This window comes from Urocampus carinirostris, chromosome 3 (genome assembly GCF_059441175.1).
Source record: "Urocampus carinirostris isolate Australia breed hairy pipefish chromosome 3, RoL_Ucar_1.0, whole genome shotgun sequence".
NCBI lineage: Eukaryota > Metazoa > Chordata > Actinopteri > Syngnathiformes > Syngnathidae > Urocampus > Urocampus carinirostris.
Genome location: NC_142351.1, coordinates 65471196 through 65492532, shown reverse-complemented (window position 1 = coordinate 65492532; position 21337 = coordinate 65471196). Strand labels below are relative to the sequence as shown.

At 37.7% G+C, this 21337-nt stretch overlaps 1 protein-coding gene across 4 annotated transcripts in view; it reads right to left on the bottom strand.

The window, feature by feature from the left end:
- LOC148370499 (6-phosphofructo-2-kinase/fructose-2,6-bisphosphatase-like) overlaps nucleotides 1-20806 on the bottom strand; it is a 43613-nt gene extending 22807 nt beyond the window's left edge. For 3 of the 4 annotated variants that reach the window (XM_088333028.1, XM_088333024.1, XM_088333027.1), the window contains exons 1-7: nucleotides 19176-19267; nucleotides 15681-15806; nucleotides 13611-13707; nucleotides 8142-8208; nucleotides 7997-8071; nucleotides 5616-5672; nucleotides 5422-5543 (exon numbers count right to left, since the gene is read on the bottom strand). In XM_088333028.1, the coding sequence (XP_088189154.1) occupies nucleotides 5422-5543; nucleotides 5616-5672; nucleotides 7997-8071; nucleotides 8142-8208; nucleotides 13611-13707; nucleotides 15681-15806; nucleotides 19176-19266 (635 nt within the window). In that variant the 5' untranslated portion in view covers nucleotide 19267. Of the gene's footprint in view, nucleotides 1-5421; nucleotides 5544-5615; nucleotides 5673-7996; nucleotides 8072-8141; nucleotides 8209-13610; nucleotides 13708-15680; nucleotides 15807-19175; nucleotides 19268-20578 lie in introns of those variants that run through there. The other variant, XM_088333026.1, reaches the window with a different exon arrangement.
- Nucleotides 20807-21337: the final 531 nt, after the last annotated feature.

Sequence of the window (21337 nt, the reverse complement as noted above, 5' to 3'; positions counted from 1 at the left end):
GTGTTCTTGACTCTAGCCACCTCCAGTTAGGGATATATGGCTCCAGTATATACACAGTAAAAATCAGACTATAAGCCGCAACTTTTTCCCCAAGCTTTCAACCCTGCGGCATATGCAACATTGCAGCGAATTCGTGCATTTTCTTCTAACGGCCTCCAGGGTTTACCCGAGCGGTAAAGGTAAGAGGGAGACAGGTGGAATATATGTGTCGAGGGAGACGCAAGTTTAATGTAACTTCGTGCTTTGTCTATGAATAAAACTAGCATGAACAGACCATCATCATGGAAAAGGTGTAAAACGAAAGGGGAGCGCTAACGACCATATTGGGAATAATTTTACTAATCGGTTTATTTGTAAACTTAAATAAAGTGGTGAAACGAAAATATGACAAGAAGCAACATCCAACGAAGCAGAAATGCTTAGGGCGGATTTCTATTTATCTGTCGGCCTTATCTTCTGTTTGTGGAATAAATATGTTTCACTGCTGTATTCCATGGATTGTCCTCGATGTAAAAAAAACATTCCAGACTCAAAACTCACCTCTTCAGACTTGCCTATTCTTGACCATATGGCTGACACACCGTCCCTTTTAACTATAATGTGTTTTATTGGATATTTATTACTTGCTTGTTTTACTAGTTTTTTCTTGTGTCCTACTCATATGTACAGCGTCCTAAAAGGCGCTTCAAAAGACAATGCAATATTATTATAGTTATTTTCCTGGACATTCAAAGGAGTTGAAGACGGCCAGAGGACATATGTGTGAGTTACCTTGAATTCATAGTTTTCGGGTATCTTGTTTCAGACTGATCGTGACGTTTCTCTGATGAGTATATTTTGAAATCATACCTTGAATGCCAGGAGTTTTAGCTATCCAAGGATATGTGGCATGACCCATTTTAGTGACTGGTGACATCGTACAGACACGTATTTGTTTATATCAAAAGTCTGGCGGCCCGCCAAACCGTTAAGGGGTTAAGGTAATCTATATTATTAAAACTTTTTGTGTACAGTCTTTCTTTGTAAATATCCCATATTTCAAAGTGAGCACGTAGGGCTTATAGTTAGGTGTGGCTTAGGAATGTACAAAATGTTTTTTCTTTGACAAATTTACGAGGTGTGGCTTATAATCAGGTGCGCTCTATAGTCCGAATTTTATGGTACATACAGACACTTCTCTACTTACAAACATTCGACTTACGCAAAACGGAAGATACAAACTGTTTTTAAGGATGTCAAAAAATATTACTGTAAGTTAGATTTTGGCTGGTGGTGATACGAAGAAGAAGGACGATTTAAGATGAGTCAGCGGACCAGCGTCTGACCTGAAACATGTCAACGCCTGCATTGACCAACTGGCAGAGATGGGAAGCTGCGTCGTTGCCGTCGTTGCTGTTAGGACTTTCTGAACTAGTTTACAGGGTGGGGGGTGTCGTTGCTGTCATGCACTTTCCGGACAAATTTCAACATGTTACCTAGTGTTCTCTTTTATTGATGTTTACTATGTTTGTGTAATGTAACTGAATGCTAAATCTATTCCACCCTGGTCATCCTGTAAGGGGGATTACCACTTGTGAGCAGTGTTTCCTCTAAGCTACGCGCGTGCACAATTGTGCACTGCTCGCACATTCTCAGCGCACAAGAAAATCTAGCCAGCGCACAAAAATGAGGGCTCAAAATTACTAATTAAGAAGCGACTTAAGTCAAAGTTACAGTGCATGAAGGTAAAAATACACGGGTTCCCCTGACGCTGTGTCCTAAATGCGGTATTTTGAAGTCGAGTCGAAGTAGAACGAAGTTGAGTAAAGTTAGTAGAGTTTGTCGAGAACCGGCTTCTTTGGCTCGGCTCTTTCGGGTCCTAAACGGGTCTTCAGGTTGTTTTTGCTTCTTTAATCCCAACATGACCAAATATTATGTAAAATTATGCACACAATGACTTAAAGGAATGGGGGAATAGAAGAAAAAAGTACCAAAATTAATGAGTAGTGAAAAGCGGAGAAAAAAAGAAACAAAAGGAAGAGAAAAAAAGAAAGAAAAATTTTAGAAAAAAGCCAGAAAAAAAAGAAAAGAAATGTAGGAAAAAAGTAAATAGAGAACAAAAAGAAAAAAGTAGCAGCTTGGAAAAAATAAACACAATAAGATTTTTTTTAAAGGAATTTTTAAAAAAGTAGAAAAAACATGGAAAAAAGAAGAAAAAGTTTGTGTTGCATTCAAATATTTTCCAATTATATCAAGTGAATCTTGTTGCCAACATTGTATTTCCACTAAAAAATGTGATTAAGTACAGTTCTGTATCTTACAACCGAATCAATAAGCCCCCACAAATGTTAATATCATGCGACAAAATATGTCAGGAAATAAAAAGAAATGGATATCTTGTGAAAGAATGAATGAAGTTTGTAGGCCGTACAACCTTTGCAATAGTACATGAGTCAATTCATACAAAAGAGAAAAATAATTTTGCATTGCCGGAAACTCAGCAAAATGTAACTTGATGTCAAGTTTTAGACATGTTTGATAATTAATTATCTTGCCACACTTGGGATTATGGTTGCTCACTGTTGTTTCAAGCGTTGCTCACAGACTGTGTGAACGCTCAGACCCGTGGAAAATTACAGGGAACATTGCTTGTGAGGCCCCTTCTCAAGGTTTCTTTTTTCCTCACGCTCAGGTCTTGTTTTTTCTAGCCCGCATGTTGGTTTAAGATTAAGTAATGGTGTAATTGTAATCCTGTGCAGTCCTTTGAGACATTTTGTGATTAAGGGCTATATAAATAAATGTGGCTTGACTTGAATTGTATTGTGTGCACCTTTTTCCGAGTGGAGGACAGTGCTGTAGTGCTTCTTTTCGCCGCGTCGCGCTAAGAGAGATCACCCAGCATCCACCCTGAAGAAGAAATCCTGCTTCTACTTCCTCGTCCGTGTGTAAAGTATACACACTGCACTGTATCTCTAGCGTGCCAAGAAATTTGACATTTTTACTGTTTAATATCTCGTGCATCCATTCAATATGGTTGGTGTAAAGTGTAAAGAGGCAAGTAGTTTCCTTTGAAATGAAAGTGGAATAAGAAAGCTTGATGCTACGGTCTACTGAGACAGCCCTGGCTAAAGTAACCAATGATCTCCTTTTAGCAATAGATTCCGGTGCCTCATCAATGTTACTGCTGCTAGAACTCAGTGCTGCTTTTGATACTGTCGACCACAAAATATTACTTGTTCGTCTGGAATACGTTGGTATCTCAGGAACTGTACTCTCATGGTTTAGGTCTTACCTGTCAGACAGGATACAATGTGTTAACTATGGCAATCTGAGCTCTAAACAATCTAATGTACCATGTGGTGTTCCACAGGGCTCTGTACTTGGACCCCTTCGTTTTAGTATTTATATGATCCCGCTTGGTGACATTATCCGCAAGTATAATATTAGTTTCCATTGCTATGCAGATAACACTCAACTGTAAGTGCCACTGGAGACAACTTGACAGTTAAGTTGTAGAAATCTGGAGGCTTGCCTTACTGAGATTCAAAGATGGATGTCACTTATTTTTTTGCGCCTTAACCCAGAAAAAACTGAAATGTTGATTATTGGTCCAGCTCACTGTCTTGAGTTGTTTTCAAACACTACCCTGAACCTAGAAAAATGTAATATCACCCATAGTGACTCGGTCAAAAATCTAGGTGTTATATTTGATCCTAATCTGTCGTTTCAGTCACACGTGAAAAATATTACTAGAATAGATTTCTACCACCTCTGTAATATTGCGAAGGTTCATTCGATGCTGTCCCAATCAGATGCAGAGGTTTTAATTCATGCGTTTATTACTTCTTGGCTTGATTACTGTAATGTATTGCTTTCTGGTCTCCCGATGTCTGGCATCAAAAGTTTGCAGCTGGTTCACAATGCAGCAGCTAGACTTTTGACTAAGACCAAAAAGTTTGAGCATATTACTCCTGTATTGGCCAACTTGCACTGACTCCCAGTCCACTTAAGATGTGACTTTAAGGTTCTCTTATTAACATATAAATGTTTGCATGGACCTGCACCCTCCTATCTCTCTGATTTGATTTCCCCCTATGTTCCTGCACGGAGTCTGCGCTCGGAAAATGCCGGTCTACTGGTGACTCCGAGAGCCAAGAAGTCTACAGGCTTGAGAGCGTTCTCCATCTGGGCCCCGGTGCTATAGAATGCCCTTCCTCCGGAGATAAGATTTGCAACTTAAATGGAAGTTTTTAAATAAAGGCTTAAGACACACTTCTATTCCAAAGCTTATGACTGATGCCCACCTCATACTCTGTATTGCCCCGTTTTTTTTCCGCCTGCCTGCCTGGTGGTGATATAAAGGAGAAGGACGATTTGAGATGAGTCAGCGGACCAGCGTTTGACCTGAAGTATGTGAACGTCTGCATGGACCAGCTGGCAGAGATGGGAAGCTGTGTCGTGGCCGTCATAGACTTTCTGAACTAGTTTACAGGCTGGGGGCGTCGCTGCTGTCATGCACTTTCCGGACAAATTTTTAAAATGTTACCTAGTGTTTACTATGCTTGTGTACTGAAATGCTAAATGTAATTCACCCTGGTCATCCTGAAAGGGGGATACCACTTGTGAGGTCCCTTCTCAATGTTTCTCTTTTTTCTCACGCTGAGGTTTTTGAGTTGTTCCCTGCCCGCGTGTTGGTTTAGGATCAGGTAGTTGTGTCATTGTAATTCTGTGCAGTCCTTTGAGACATTTTTGTGATTAAGGGCTATATAAATAAATTTGACTTGACATGCGGTTAAGAAAATGGTTGTATCGCTTTCTTTTCGTCCACTTTTTACCACGGAGGAGGAAGTCGCCTTCCAAAAATAAGAAACTGCACTTTATTTATCTTTATAGTCAAGTCATGTTAACTTGTATAGCCCTTAATCACAAGGAGTCTCAAAGGGCTTCACTGACAACAGAATGTCAATGCCTCATGTGTAGCTTTGTTTTTCAGTCCTATGCTTTGTCATTCAGCCTGCTTTGTAATGTTATAGCGCATGTTAGTTTATTAAACGTTTAATTTTCAGTTTCAAAACAATACAGGTTACTTATACAAGCCTTAAACATACTTATACAAACTTTGAACATACATTACATACAAAATATAGCACTGGAGCAACTTACCAACAAATTCAACTTACGAATAATTGTTCGGATCTTGTTAGTAAGTAGGGCAGCGTCTGTACATACATATACATACCTAATTTATTTTGTTTTTATTTCATTATTTATTATATGTGTTTATTAGGTGTTTTGGGTTGTTAGATGGGGATTTTATTGTCTTATTGTACATTGAACGTTTTTTTACATCACTATGAGTGGCAATTTGTTGCCTGAAAAGTGCTTTATAAAGCAATAAGATTGGAATTATCGTGAAGACTTATGCAAATTGTGTTACACTACCTGTCCTTGTTATCGTCCAGTGCCACGTACGTCAACTTGTAACACTCTATCCTCTTCAGAAAGTCGGCGACAGCTTCGTCTTTATCACAGTTGATGTAATCTGGGCCGCTAAGCTTAACTTGCTAATTATAAAGAGTGAGTGGGAAAAATAGGTCAAAACCTTTGGATTTCAGTAAACACCATTTGTATCCTACCTTAATATTTTCAGCAATGATTTCTGGGTCATCACAGATGGATTCCACAAAGAAAACCTGAACAAGCATGAAGTGATTAAGTAAACATTTAGATTTGTTTAGTGTTTTCCTACTGCTGGCGCAGTAAGTAATTGTCGTACAGTGCCGTGGGAAATTATCCAATTTGTGTGCCTGTGTGGTCTAGCGAAAGCTATCTTTCGTTTGGATTTACCTTTGCCGGAGATACAACAGCACCGACTGGTGGTGGTCCGAGGGATTTTTTTTAATGAAAAATGTGCCATGACTCAACAATGGTTGAAAAACACAGATTTAGATTATAAATCTGATTTAAACTGTCACAATGATGGGACTTTGTAAACAGAAGAGAATAAATTGCTTGAATGTAAGTGAGCAAGAGTGACGAGCAAAACTTTGCTATTGTGGCCTACTAAAACTTCAAGAGAGCCTAAAAAGTAGGCAACAAAAGATCAATAGTGGCTAACAAGCATGGTCAGCAAAAACTAGATTGAACAGCCATAAAAGTTGATAGGAACTTACTAAAGTTGCTAGGTGTAGCTCATAGGAGCAGCTAAACCGACCGAGCGTCTGGCAAAAGAAAAAAAAATAAAAAAAATAAAGACGGCTCGGCTAACGAGGACCGTTGCAACAACTCGCTACAGCTGTTAAACAAAAATGGCTAGCGAATAAATAAAATGACCAACAAAAGCGGACAGTAAAAACTCACTAAAACGGCTAGCAAGAGCTTACAGGGGAAGCTAAACAGAGCAGGTTGCTAGCAAAACTAGATGGAGAGGCTGAGACTAAGTAGCAACAACTACTAGAATAGTAAGCAAGAGCGTTTAGGGGAGCTAAAAAAAAAGCAAGTTGCTATCAAAAACTAGATGGTGTGGCTAAAAATGATGAGCAAGATTTCACTCGATAAGAGTGACTAGCTAGAAAACGCTGGAGTACCTAACAAGAGAAAGCGACTAGCAAAAGCGAGATCTGGCGGCTAACAAGAGCGACTTGCAAGAAATCGCTGGAGCAGATAACAAGAGCAAGCGTTTAGCAAAAAAACAAGACGCTGAGGCTGGCAAACAGTTGCAGGGGCAGCTACAAAGAGTAGCTACCAAGGACTAGCTGGAGCGACTAGCGACAACTTACTAAAGCAGTTGACAAGAACTTCGAGCAAAGACCAGATTTTGTGGCCGACAAAAGCAGCTAGCAAGAGCTTTTTAAAAAAGCCGGCAGGAAAACAAGAACACGCAGGAGCATCTTACAGGAGCCAAGAACGCGGTTCGGTGAAACATCCTAAAAAAAAGAGTCGGGTAGTTAATTGTGCACCACTAGATGTTGCTAAATAGTCAACAACAGGGGTCTCCAACCCTTTTCAAGCATCAAGCTACTTTTTGTCACTAATTAGCGCGCAAAGGGCAACCAGTTTGTAAGAATTTCTAATACAACAACTTAGCTAGATGGTTAGCTTAATAGCTAAAATGTAGCTTGATAGTTAAGTAAAAAACTTTAAAAAGTGCTAGAAAGCTAGCTAAGAGTAGAAAAAGCCAACTAAATAGCCAGATAGAGAGCTAAAAAGATCTAGATGGCTAGCTAGAAACGAGGCCAAACCTTAGCTTGATAACTAGCAAAAAAGGTAAAAATGAATCTAGATAACATAAAAGGTAATAAAAGGTAAAAAGCAAGCTAAATAGCTTGCTAAAAAGCTAGATTGATAGTTAGCTGGAAAGGTAAACAGGTACAAAGCCGTAAAGGAGCTAGATAGTTTGCTAAAGGAGTAAAAAGCCAACTAAATAGCCAGATGGAAAGCTAAAAAAAGGCCTTATGGTTTGACAGATAGTAAAAAAATGTAAAAGGCTAGCTAGATACCATGCAAAAAATGTAAAAAGCTAGCGATATAGTTAGCTAATAGCTAAAAAGGTGGAACGAAAGCTAGCTAAAAAAATGCACATCATTTGCTGATTGGCTTTATAAAACCCCTAAATTGGAATTTGGTTCGTTGCATTTCCTGCAAAATATATTAATAATAAGATTCATAAAAACATTTCTTTAATTAATGAATCGATTCTAATTTTATTCTCTTAATTGCTTGAAAATAATCATCAATACTTGAATACATGTTTAGCCCATGAAGCCCAGGAACTGGAATTGATTTATTTGAATATCTATAACAACTTATCATGTTATTACTATCTTGTTGCTATATCAATAGCAGATTATTTATTTAAAAATAGGGTTAAATAGACTAGAAAAATCATATTCATAGAAAATCACAATGACCCAGCACTGGCGAGCCATTTTCAGAACAGGTCCGTAGGCATCACATTGGAGACCCCTGGCTTACAATGTCTCTAAATCAAGGTTCTATCAGCAGTTGTGCGACAAACCTTGTAGCCGTTATCCTTGGCAAAGTTGAGAATGAGCTCCCGGCGCTCTGGTGTTGTGTTGGTGGCATCAAAAACCTTAAATCCGGAAAAAAAATCAGTTTTGGACTGTGATACCTTTCACAAGTTTTTCACCTGGAGGCCTCACCACCACTTGGCCCTGCTGGCTGTTGAAGTAGTCGCAGACATCCTTGAGGGCGGCGATCACACAAGCCCTGCCGGATAACCCAAAAACTCAACTTGTGGACTAAAGACCGCAACTGATGAACTCTTTCAGTGCTAAGGTTCGGTAAACCTATTTCATGGCCAAATTCAAGCACTTTTTAACATTTTCAAGGACAATTTTTACAGTACCTTCAAAGGATGAAAACTAGCGCTGATCAAAAGAACATTTGTGTTGTTGACTTTGTGACTCAAATTAAATTGCTAGATTGCTTCCAACACATACTTTGTGCTATTTTGAGCTGATCCCACTATTATCTGTCAATGGGCTGCTCTAAACTGACATGAATTCTGCCATTCTACTTCAACAATGCACGCGCTGCTTGGCTACGTCACACTTGTTTATGGAAAGGGCTCAATAAAGAAATAATGGAGTTGAATACGAAAGACAAAAAAAGAAAAAGTGCTGTATGTATAAAATTAGAAATATGAGCCAAATGCTTCATTTTCATGATATTGATTGCTCTGAAGCAGAGTACATTCAATCATTCACTTTTTATTTGTTTTTATATTTTTCGCCTGTTTATCAGAGGTTCTCTGTCTAAATTGTCTAACTAGAATTACAAATAGGTAATGTTTTTTTGCATTTTATCATTCATTTATAACACTTAATAGTTAAAATTTAAATGATCATTCTATAGTTTAGCATTTTCCGGGATTTTGTGTTGTCGTCGACCTTAAATCTGTTTAGTGTGTTGAAAGCTAAGATTGTTTGGTATTATACTATTTTCTTCGTAAATCTGTGAACATTTTCATTCATATGTAATGTGTTTTACAGGCAAACCATATACAATTAAAAATTACTAAATATTTTGGTGCATAAGGCTTTCTTATTATTGATAATATATCATTAAAAAAACAAAAATCTGAGGATCCATTTGGGAGCCAAAAGTTCCGGCTCCTCTCAGTGAGCCAAGCCAAAAAAAGACGTCTTTCTAAATAGAGCTGTCCTCTTGGGTGTGACAAGTAGGGGACGGTGACTCTTCACATGACAACGCCTTTATGACAAGCTACCAGAGCAGGTGTGTCTGCGTCATTTTCGTGTACTTTAAAAAAATTAAAAAATATTTTTTCATTTATTGTGTGGTATATAGAGTCAGGCTGCCAAGAAACAGGGCAATGGTTACAATTTCAAGCATTTTTGAGTACTTCACCCAAAATTCAAGTATGTTCCTGACTTTGAAACCACAACATTACAACTCAAGCATTTTCAAGGAATTTAAACACCCGTACAAACCCTGTATAAAGGCTTTGGCGCAGTAATATCAGGCCTTTGGGAAACATTTCAGTATGAAAAATCACCATTAGATGGCTAGAATTGCTTTGTTCAGATCTTTGTTAACTCAGTGCCCAGTTTTGTTTCCTGGGGGCGGGCCCATATGCAGAGTATGCGTAATGTGTTGAGAAAAACAAAAATATATAAATACAGATATTTAACGCTTCAAATTTGTATTAAATCCAAGACAGGTACCAAAGTCCCCCCTAGAAGGAGCGCGCATACGCCACTAGCACAAATGAAAATTAAATGAAAATATTTACAGTACTTTGGCGCAATGACACCACAGAACATGGAGATAATGTGGTGTCATTTTGCCAAAGTAAATATTTTCAACTTGCTCAAAAGGGACCTTTGTAAGGACGCAAATGCTCTGTGCTTTACTCTTACATTCACCCAAAAATGAGATGCTAAGTCATTTTAGTAACGTCTGCGTGAGAGACGTATGCTAGGGGGGGGACACTGGGAGACCTCTTTTCGGCACGAGAAGGCAAGGTTGAAATTATCAACACAGGCCTAGAGCACCATTTTGCAGTTTAGTGTGAAAATAACGTGTTAAATTATATACCCGGTAATAATAAAGGACCTACCGTTATGGGTTTTTCAGGGCCGATACGATTATTAGTATTAAGGGGAGGCTGATAAGCCGTATTTAAATTCATTTGCTGTACAAGCTAAAAATTTGGCATAAGGAATTTTAATAATGCAAAAATAAACAGACTATTTGAGGTAAATTCAAACAAAACATTAATTGCTCTCTAAAATCTAGCCAGATTAATAAAGTAATGTTGTGGTAGCAGCTAATCAATCACTCAGCCTTCCACTTGTGTGCTTTTATGCTCTCTCTCAATCACACACAGAATTGATTGGCCAACTAATAAGAGCTGATTTACTAGTCTCCACCTGAACGTGCTTCCCTAAAACAAGTTAAAAACCCATTTTAATCACACACACACGCTTTTCTACCAACGACCCTTTAAAATGACAATATTATCAAGGGTCTTGTTTCACAGGCAATTTGCTGTTAACTATGTTTTAACGTTATTTCCCTGCTTCAGTGGCTCCGCTCCCGGTCCCTTACCCAATTAGGAGGTGCGAAGTAGGTAGCATCCGAGACAGAAGGCAGGAGAGGCTCGACTGAATCTGGCCTAAATAACCTAGTATTAAATATACCATATTTTCACGCCCATAAGGTGCAAAAAAGTCTCAGATTTCATTCAAAATGTGAGCCGCGCACGTATTTCAGTGGACGCGACAGAGGACAGCAGTGTGGGAATCCCAGCTGAAATTTGAATTGGGGGCTCAACGTTTGTATCCCAGGCGTCTCCGCTATTGTTTCAATTGTGGCCGTTAATATAAACATACGCGTGTAAAGTTTACACAACGCACTAAAGTTGTTTGGAGTGCAATGAATATAGCCAAGAGACACGCTTATGAAGCCCAGTTTAAAACTGCGGCTATTGACTGCGCTAAGAACACAGAAATTGGACAACTGCGAGATAACTCAAGATTAATAATTCGATAGTTAAAAAATGGAGGAAGTTGAAAAGTCCGCTCCAACGGGTAAAGAAAACGCAACTAGCCTTCCGTGGATGTAAGGCAAGGAGGCTAAAATTGGAAGAGAAACCTGAGCACTGGATCGTTGAGCAACTGTGGCAGAAGTGTTTCCACAGTCTCTATTCGACTAAATGCAATCGCGCTAGTGGAGGAGTTGAAGATCAGTGTTCATTTTACCTCTGAAAAGTGATGGGTCCCAGGGACTCGCATGCTCAAAAATCTATGGGTCCCAACAGAGATCTATGGGTCCCCAAAATTTAGTGTTATCGAGGTTGAAATTGTAAATCGGCGACAAATATATAATATAAATCTATATATTCATTCAGTTTTAATCATCATGTTTCTTGGTAATACAAATCAGTTATCACTTCAAGATTTTTCAGTTCACAGCAATATTGTTCATTATACAAAATAATATTGCTGAAATAATTATATTAATCTATATTTTCATTCACTTTTAATCATCACAGTTAATTGGTAATACAAAAGGAGTTATCACTTCAGATTTTTCAGTTTACAAAAATATTGTACATTATACAAAATAATATTGCTGAAATATTAGTCTATATATTCATGCAGTTTTAATCATCACAGTTAATTGGTATTACAAAAGGAATTATCACTTCAGATTTTTCAGTTTGGTTTGCTGTCCCGCCACAGTTGTAATGCCTTCTCAAGGTCCAATCCATTATCATCCTCCTCATAGCGTAACCAGGAATATAATTTAGTTCATTTTGGCAGAAAAGTCCTTTTCTTGCTAGGAGTTTTCTTTTGTTTATTTTCTTTCGTCGAATCGTTAGCTTCAACACACTAGTTTTCCTTGCCTCTTCTGAAGAATTTCCCCGTCGTTTTTTGTGCCGGAATTAATGCCGTTGTTATCACTCTCTGCATTATGTTTCGACTTATTACTGACACTGAAGAAATTACCAATTTTGTGTTGATCTGCGCCTAATACTAACGGAGGAATACTTCTCTTTCACTCGACGACAAGCACCACAACTATGACATAATCTTGAAACGAGATCTCGTTTGCTGAGATCAGCGAAAACTCAAACCGCGAGACCAAAACAACAATGGCGGATCTGCCTGACGAAAAGTTTGGAGTGCGGTAAATCTTTGTTAAAAAAAAGTAATTGGGTAATAATGACAATTTTGTGTCAAAAAAGTTGCGTCCCAGGTACGCACGTTGATTTGACACTATGCGTCCCCAGCAAAAATGATGCGTCTAGGACGTAGGTACGCAGGCAAATGAGAACACTAGGGCAGCCGTCTTGGTAATTTCGCTTCATGAAGCGTTGCTGCTTTTCCGTTCGGGCCAGGACTACGGTGGCGGAGCGACTTCAGCGGATTTTAATGAAAAGCTGGTAATCTCTCGGCCCTACTGCAGCAAAGCTATCGCCGAGCCACGTCAACAACATGGACTAAGTGCCGCTGACTTTTGACATCCCGATAAAGCACAAGGTTGAGAAGACAAGGACAAGCAGCGTAGTGATACGCACAACAGGGTCTGAGAAATCTTTTACCAATGTGCTTGCTTGATGGACACAAAACACTGCCGACGGTGATTTTGAAAAAGAAAGACTTAGCCTAAAGAGACATTTCCTGCAGAAGTCATCATCAAGGAAAGTCAAAAGGGCTGGATGAACAAAGGCATGATGAAAGAATGGCTGAGGGATGTTTATGTCAGAAGACCTGGTGGGGTTTTTTTTTTCATGCAGCCCCATAGCTCTTGATTTGTGACTATGCGTGCCCATCTGACACTTGATGTGAAAAAACTAGCGAACCAAATGAACGTTCTTGCTATCATCAGCGCTGACGAAGGAGCTTCAACCACTTGACATCGGTGTCAACCTGCCGTTCAAGGTGGCGTTATGTCTGGTGTGGGAGCGGTAGATGACTGAATGGGTGCACAGTTTCAAAAAGAGTGGAAGGCAGCGCCGGGCGGGTTTCTGCTTGGACTGTCGTTCGACCATTTTCAGAAGCCGGCGTGATTCCCGGAAAAATAATGACTCGAAAAATGAATGCTTTGGCGCAGCTTTTCATATCTGAGACGGAGGATGACGAGTTTGTGGGCTTTGTTTGAAAATAGGAGTACAAAGTTTTTACAATTTTGTTATATTCTGGGGTTTGTGATAAATACTTAATAAACTGCAATCAAACTCAGTTTTGTTTGCGGTGCTTCTTTTTTTTTTACACGCACACTTGTTGTCGTATTAAAGGTGATCGCATGAAACTCGCGTCTAATGGGCCAGTGCGCCATATGAGCCGACAAAAAAATAATCTGAACCAAGGAGAGTGTGCCCTTCAAAGCAGTGCGCATAATGGGTGTGAAAATAACGTATTCTATCAGACCTTTGAATAAATAAAAATGCAGATATTCGTCAAATTACCAAATATTGGTGCCGATAAACATGTCGACCTTTAGTAATAATGTGTTAATGATTTTGCGGGGTATAAGTCACACCCAGTGCCCAACTATGAAAAAAATGTGACTCCAGTCCAGAACATACGGTAATTACAATTTGGCAGAACAGGTAAACAATTTCTTTTAAATTGTCCTACTTTCGGATTTTCATGGCCTCAGTGTTGTCGGGTTTGAAGAACTCGAAGCTGTTGTATGAACGTGTTGCGTCTCGTCGGTACTGGCCCACGTTGAACACTTTGGGGAGAAATGGTTAACAAAATTAAAAAAAAGAAAAAAAAAAGTATGATACACCCCCGAGGTATGACATAAATCTCGAGGTGGGATCGCAAAGGGAAATTGCCATAGTGGGGGATCAAAAACTATGGTAATGCATAGCTAATGTGTTCCAAACATCTTGTAACATAGATAAAAATGTTAAAGGTAGTGTACGTAACTTCAAAATATTTTACTTGCTGATGCCATCTTCTGGCTAAAATCATCATTGCAGCCTCTCTCAAGCTCCTTTTGTTGTGCATGCAAGTATGTGAAATTCTTATACGCTATCGAATAATTTTTTTTCTTCATCTTTTTGGGGGTTTGGTTAGGCATTTGGACTGTATTTGAAACCGTTCTTTCCTCCTTTACTATTTTGCAATATGCAATATTGCACAACCCTTACGATACCAACGGTATCACGACAACACTGTATGTAACATCCCACATGCCGACATTTCTTGTGTAAATACCATATAAATTATAACTATAGCCTTATCCCCCTTGTTTTATAACCTTATCCTCTCTGCTCCTTTATCTTCTTGGCTCATACCTCACTGTGAATGTGTAAAACTGGAGTGTCATGCCCAATTTCGTTGTCACAATATGTTAACCCATTTTGTAACAATGACAATAAAGGTATATTCTATTCTATTCTATTCTATTTTTGTCCTAGAATAAAAGAAAAGCGCAAGCACACGTGTGAAATCACTTTCCTCCTCCCCATCCACCCCGCCTTCTTTCCTCTAGCGTTATGCTCTCCGTGGACGGAACACCATGGGTAGAAGTAAGATAAAAGCAGATAGGCGAGATGGAAAAAATATATATACTCTCTTTGAACTCATTGTTGACATATACTTAATAGAGACAAAAAATACATTTTCAACTTTTTAGGGACACCCTAACCCACCAAACAAAGCACCCCACCTTTAGAATAACAAAATAGTACATAGCAGGGATCTCAAGCGGAATGTACCTGAAGGCCGAGGGTCTTGGTGAGGTTGGGCCAAATAGGGTTTTCTACCAAAAAAAGTTAGAAGACAAACAAAAGCCGCAATTGCCTACTTTCAAACTTTCCTTTTTTCCTATTTTTTTCCTTTTTCTTCCATTATTTTTTTCCTTTCTTTCCCCTTTTCTTTCTTTTTCTATTTTTGCTTTTTCTTTATTTACTTTTCCCCAGTCTTTCCTTTTTACTTTATTTTCAAAAGGCTGGGCAAAGAAATGAGAAAAAATGTGCTTTTATGGTCACCTAGTGTCTGTAATTTTTATTCTTACTTATGATTTTTAACGCTCATTTCTGGTTACATGAGACAATACAGCAACATCTAGTGGTAAAAAAAAAACAGACTGTTCCTTTTTTTTATAATAGTCGTGATTGTCAATTGGTCAAGCACATGCCATTTAGCGAGTGTACCAATTCATATGCCTTCTTTGTATTTCTTTTTAATCGGAAGATCAATTTTCATGGTTATCATGTTTTTGCTTCACACTTTAGCATCAATTCAAGCCTTGGGAATAAATACAGTACAAAAAAATAATATCATTTTGTCGCCGGTTCGCAAAATATACGAGATTTTGAACTTTAGGAATAGACAGGCATTGTGGAATGAAATTCAGCCAATAGCATATGGACATTTTGAAGATGTCGTGAGGCAAATCAATAGCAGACCAGCATTGTATATGATGTCAACCAATAGCAGATAAGCATCTTACACAAACACAGCAAAGTTTGAATTCTTCACGTTTTTCAGGCACACTAAATAACTTGTTTTTGATGTCGTTTGGTGGGGATTAAGGTGTAAAAAAACATCTTATTCTGCAATGTAAAAAAGAAAACACTGAAAGTGGTTTCGCCATATCCCGGGGGTCTACTGTAAAGCGAAAATAAACAGATAAATAAATAAATAAATGTTGAAGTTTTTTTTTCTTTTTTTGGTCCATGATGCAATCGGTACCTTTGGTTGTGACACCGATCCAGTTGAGGTATCTGGTGAGCTTTGTGGAGATGTAGGTTTTCCCCCGGGCGGGAAGTCCCACCATCACAATCATGGTTGGCGAGTTAGTGAACTGCGGGACCGAAGCTGAAAAAAAATCATGCATAACCGATTGACAAGTGTTATGTTATACATGAAAGATCTAGTACAGGGGTAAGCAATTAAAAAATGTTTCATCTTATTTATTGGGATGCAACAAACACATTTCTGAATATCAATCGGCTAAAGATAAAAAATCATTGAATATGGTTTATATTTGACACATCTTCACAAGATAAATTTTACATCATAACATTTAATTACATATGACAAAATTATTATGTCATTTTTTTCCCCAAAATGTGACCTGAAGTTTATCACATAGCTAGGTAATCTTAGTTTTTTACATTAGTATTAAATATTTTTACCTAAAATGTTTCAATTTTTATGTAATTTAGTTTAAAAACTTGAAATGTACATCACACAACATATTTAAATGTTTTTTTTACATGAGTATAGTCATGATTTAACCTAAAAACGTTCCCATTGTATGTATTTTAAGAGTAAAACCTGACATTAACATATCTGAATAATTTTTGTTTCTTAAGTTATTATTTTAACCCCTTAACATTCCTGTAAAATTCACCTAAAATCCCAATCCAAGACGTACCAAAAGTAAATTGAATGCTGTTCTTGAACTGTTTGGAAAATATGGAAGGTTTTGGTCTCTTCTGAAAAGTAACACTCTGAGATTTTGTCCCAAACCAAAAATAATCACTGCAAATGCTACTAACATTGAGTAATCTAAGGTGGAACACACATAAATATAAGGTTTTTCTTCTCGCTTGATTTTATTTTTTTGCAATTAAATGCCTGCAAATAAGTATAGCATGGGCATCTTGAACCCTTACCTGGTACCATGTCAAATTTCATCACAATCTGAAAAACTAAACATTGTATTTTACACATATTTCGGCGTTTTTAAAAGTGGCCATTTAGAGACAAGGAGTTTCCAACACTAAAACGTTTGCAAATGTGTATGACTTTGGCCAATTTTTTGGACATTGAGAAAGAGTTTGTTTAAATTTTCTTTCTACGTCTCTATCACTATTGTGCACACTTGCGCGTAAAAATGAACCAATAGTGGCGTTAGGCACACTTATTTCAAGGTCTGATTTGAATACAATAGGGAACTCTTCAAAACGATTTTTACAGAATTGCATTGGCTAACCAAAGTGTCAATTATCATTGCAATCAGTCACTATTGGCTAAGGTTATTCCGAGGTAAAGGAGGTAGCAATATAGGCCTGTACAAGCTAACGCGGGCTGTGGACCGTGAAACAAAGCCTGCAGTTGGCTGAAAAAGATGTCAATCAGAAGTTCAGAGGCTAACGAGACAATAATTTTACAAGGCTGTTTATTAGTAAATGGGAATTATGGGGCTAAACAGAAAGTTAGCAACAAGAAATGTCCATTAATTCAGCGATTCTTTACGGCAGACGTTTTTTATCTGTCAGCATTGTGTTTGTCTTGTGTTTCGGAGTAAATATTTTACACGGTTGGTCTCTCGCGGATTTAAGACCGTGGTTGCATACTATCATCGAATTTCATGGCTGCAACATGACGTCTTTGAGGAGCTACCCCTCCCACCTTTTTATGGTTTTTAGGTATCTTGTTTCAGACGGATCATGATGTGATGAGTATAATTTGAAATGGTCAGCCTGCCTTGAATCCTAAGAGTTAAGCTTTCCAATTATGGCTATTTTCATGATATTACCTGAAAATGTTCCTATTTTTATGAATTTTAAGAGTAAAACCTGAAATTCATAGCGTATCATTTTTTTTATATGATTATTTTCAATAATTTACATAATAATGTTCCTGTTTTTATGTCAAATTGAAGTTTAAGTACGCGAAATGTATATATATCTGATTTTGGAGGAAGTTTCAAGTTTTTACAAGACTTTTTCCACAATTTTACCGAAGGGTGTTCCCATTTTAATATAATATTTAAATAAAACATGAAATTGATAACATATATAAACAATTCTAGTTTTTTTTTAATGATCCTATTCAAGATTTTACCTTATAAATTTACCATTTAAGTTCAAGAACCCGAAATGTACATGTAACACATCTAAATATTTCTTAACATGACTATTTCCATGATTGTACCTAAAAATGTTCCAATTTTTAGGTAATTTAAGAGTAAAACCCAAAATTTATTGCATATCAAAATAATTTAGTTTTTTTACATTCATATTTAAGATTTTACCTAAAAACGTTGCCCTTTTAATGTAATTTAACATTAAAACCTGAAATTTATAACATATCTAAAAGATTTTAGTTTAGTAAATATTTTAATTAATAATGTACATAATTTCCATTTTTTAATGTAATTTAAGTTTAAGAACCTGCAATGTATATAAGATATCTAAATAATGGTCTTTTTTTTGTCTCATTTTACATATTAAAACCTGAAAAATATCAGAATATATTTTTTTTCCTTATTATTTTCACATTTTTACCCAATTTTTCCAGTTACTTATTTTTTCGACTTTTGGAAGTTTAGTTACGGCAAAATGTTTCATTGTGGTTCAACATAAACAAAATCGGTTCTCTATTATAGAGCACAATAAAAACCACCAAATGTTTACTGTTGGGACATTGAATTTCTTTCAACCCAATTGATTCGTTTGTTCTAAAAACAAGTTTGGATAATTTTTTCTAGAATGATTAGTTTCCGATTATTCGCTCAATTGTTGCACCTCCATTTTTTTCATCCCAATTTCAAATTGGAAGTAAGTCTAGTTGCTCAGGATAGGACTGCAACTAAAGATTATTTTAATAATCAATTAATTGGTCGATTATTATTTTTATTATTATTAATTGAGTTAAAAAAAAACACATTTACCTCAAATGATCCCAGATTTCAAGCACCCGTATAATCCCTGTTGATACCAATAATTCGTATTGTTATCGGCCCTGAAAACCATATATTGTTCAAACCTTAGTCATCATTAATAGTTTTCTTCTTCCTTTTTTCTTTTTATGAATTTTCATATTTTTATTTCTCTGTAATTCTGCAGCAAATTCCATGAATATAGTTAACATTTTTTTGTAATGATGCAATATTCAATAAAAAAATAAATATTTTCAATAAATGTAAGATACTTTTAGAAAAACGCTCTAGGGGTGTCCTCTGCTGGACCAAAGTAATACCACAACCCTTAACTTAACAACAAATTTTAGTGGCTTAAAAATCGCACAACACGAGTTGGTGATGAAATTAGTTGCCAAAGCTTTTAATAATCAATTTTAATTAATTTAATTGTTGATGCAGCCCTACTTGGGTACGGGGTGAATGACCAGCAGATAGTTGGCTTTCAGTGAGCAACAACGCTTTCATAGGCCGCTCTCAAATGGGCTCAGGCGTGCAGGCGGAGAGACCCCGGTCCTAGTCTATATTGTACTCACATCCTCTGCGTTTGCTGAGTCGGTTGGGCACCCCCGGCACCCATGTCTTCTCCAGGCGAGTTTGTGTGAGGGTGCTCTGGCCTTGCAACATGGCTGATGTTATGTGCATGTGCTAGGGGACCAACTTTTTAAGTCCCTCTAAAAAAAGGGGGTGGAGTTGCCCAAGCACCTGTTTGGCTTTGCCGATTGGACGGTGAGACAGTGTGGGGCAACAACAAGCTTTGATTTTTTCCTCAGAACTTTATTTACACAGCTTGTTTTCATAATGCCTTGTGTGTAAATCTGTTTGAAATACACACAACAGATGTCGGTATTTTGCAAAAATCAAAGATAAAGCTTTATGATTTTCTCGTGCCTTTATCTGGCTTTTGACACAGCATGTTTAGTTTCCCCCCCATTTTACGAAACCCGTGGACATGCGATACTGATATTTTTGGTATCGCTACTATCCAGGTATCACTTCCATAGCCAATTTTCCAGTTCCCTCGGTATGATTCAAAGAAGAAATAATACATTATTATATTGCTAATGATAAAACATATTGTCATTGTCATTACTGTTATTATTGATCGCAACAAGAATATCGGTGTTAAGGTGGGTGCAAGCCAAAGTTGATCCTCTTTAAGTTTCATTTTTGCTCATAATGCTTAGTCTATCGAGGCAGACTGCAGAGAAGCATGGCAACAATTTCAAGCATTTACAGGCAAATTGAATAATGGCACTTATCGGCTTCCATAAAGACATACTCTCACCGTAATACACCGAAGCCTCCACAGACTCTGCTGCTATGCCGCAAGTGACACTAGCCGAGCGGAAGGGGAGTGCGGAGGGGGCGAGAGCGGTGCTAGGATTCAAATGGATGAACTAGTTCAAGGCAGTGGAGTATTTCCAATGCTGCGTTCACATTTTTGTTTTGTTATGCTTTCATATTTGGTTGACTTTGAGGATGATTGAGCTCCCACCAAAACAGGCAGTTTACGGTCATGGATTAAAACCTTTCAACCTTGAGTAAGTTAATTCTGAATAAAAACAGACTAAGAACTGTCTATGTTTTTATTAAATAACTACAGTGCAAATGGTAATACCAATTTTATACACCTTTTTCATGGCCTAATTTGAGCACTTTTAAAGCTCTTTCAAAGCCATTTCCCATTTCTCCAATACCCAGCATCTTGGTCTTCTCACGTGACAACACCATACAAACTAATACCAGCTGCCGTTAGTGTCACGTGTCGATGAAATGCAATGGCAAAGTGAAAAGACTCAAGATTCAGACTCAGTATCGATCATATCGATGACTGGAACGAACCGCCTACCCTGACTAAAAGCCAATTGGCACGCGGCCACGTGTTTCCTGTTCCCTCCCGACCAAGTGCAGAAGGATGACGTTTGAATGAGCTCACCGTACGGACGCTGAAAGCGAAGCCTCTTCCCTGTCGGCACGGCGCCCACGTCACGCGTGACTCCATTGGTCTTCATCCTTCTAAAAAAAATTGGAACTTATAATTTGAAAACACTTTTCTTCTTGGTCAGACTCTTCGAAACTCAAAAAGCAGCCGGGCTGGTTCTGTAGCTTTGCTCGCCTCCAATTTCCCGTCGTGCATCGTGCCCTCAGCTGTGCGCGCGCGCATTTCAACAAACAAACAATTTGCACTTCCATGCATGACGTCAGCATTTTAAAGAGACAGGAGTCATTTTTTTCCTTTTATTAAAAATTGTGGGTTGGAATGCCCTCGTAAACGGCCTCATTTAAAAAAGTAATAAATATATGTCTCTGTTCGTCATTAGTAGATAATGAGAACAGAAAAATATGAAAATTATAGTAATCTGCTGCCACCTATTGGTACGGTGTAATTTTGTTGGAATTTGCGATTTTTGGTATATATGAACTTGTTTTCAAAGTTTTACTGTAGTTTTTTTATTTCCTTAAATTCGGCAAATATTATCTGCCATTGAAGCCTTTTCTTTTCAACATGTTCCAACTTTTATCTTTTTTTTTCAAATTCTTAGAGAAAGAGAGAGAGGGAGAGAGAGAGAGAGAGCAGAAAAAGAGAGGCAAAGATAGTGAAAAAATAGAGTCAGAAATTAAATGAAAGCTAGAGAGAAAGAAAGAGAGAAAAGGAAAGGCGAAGAGCTAAGAGAAAGAAAGGGAGTGAGAGAGA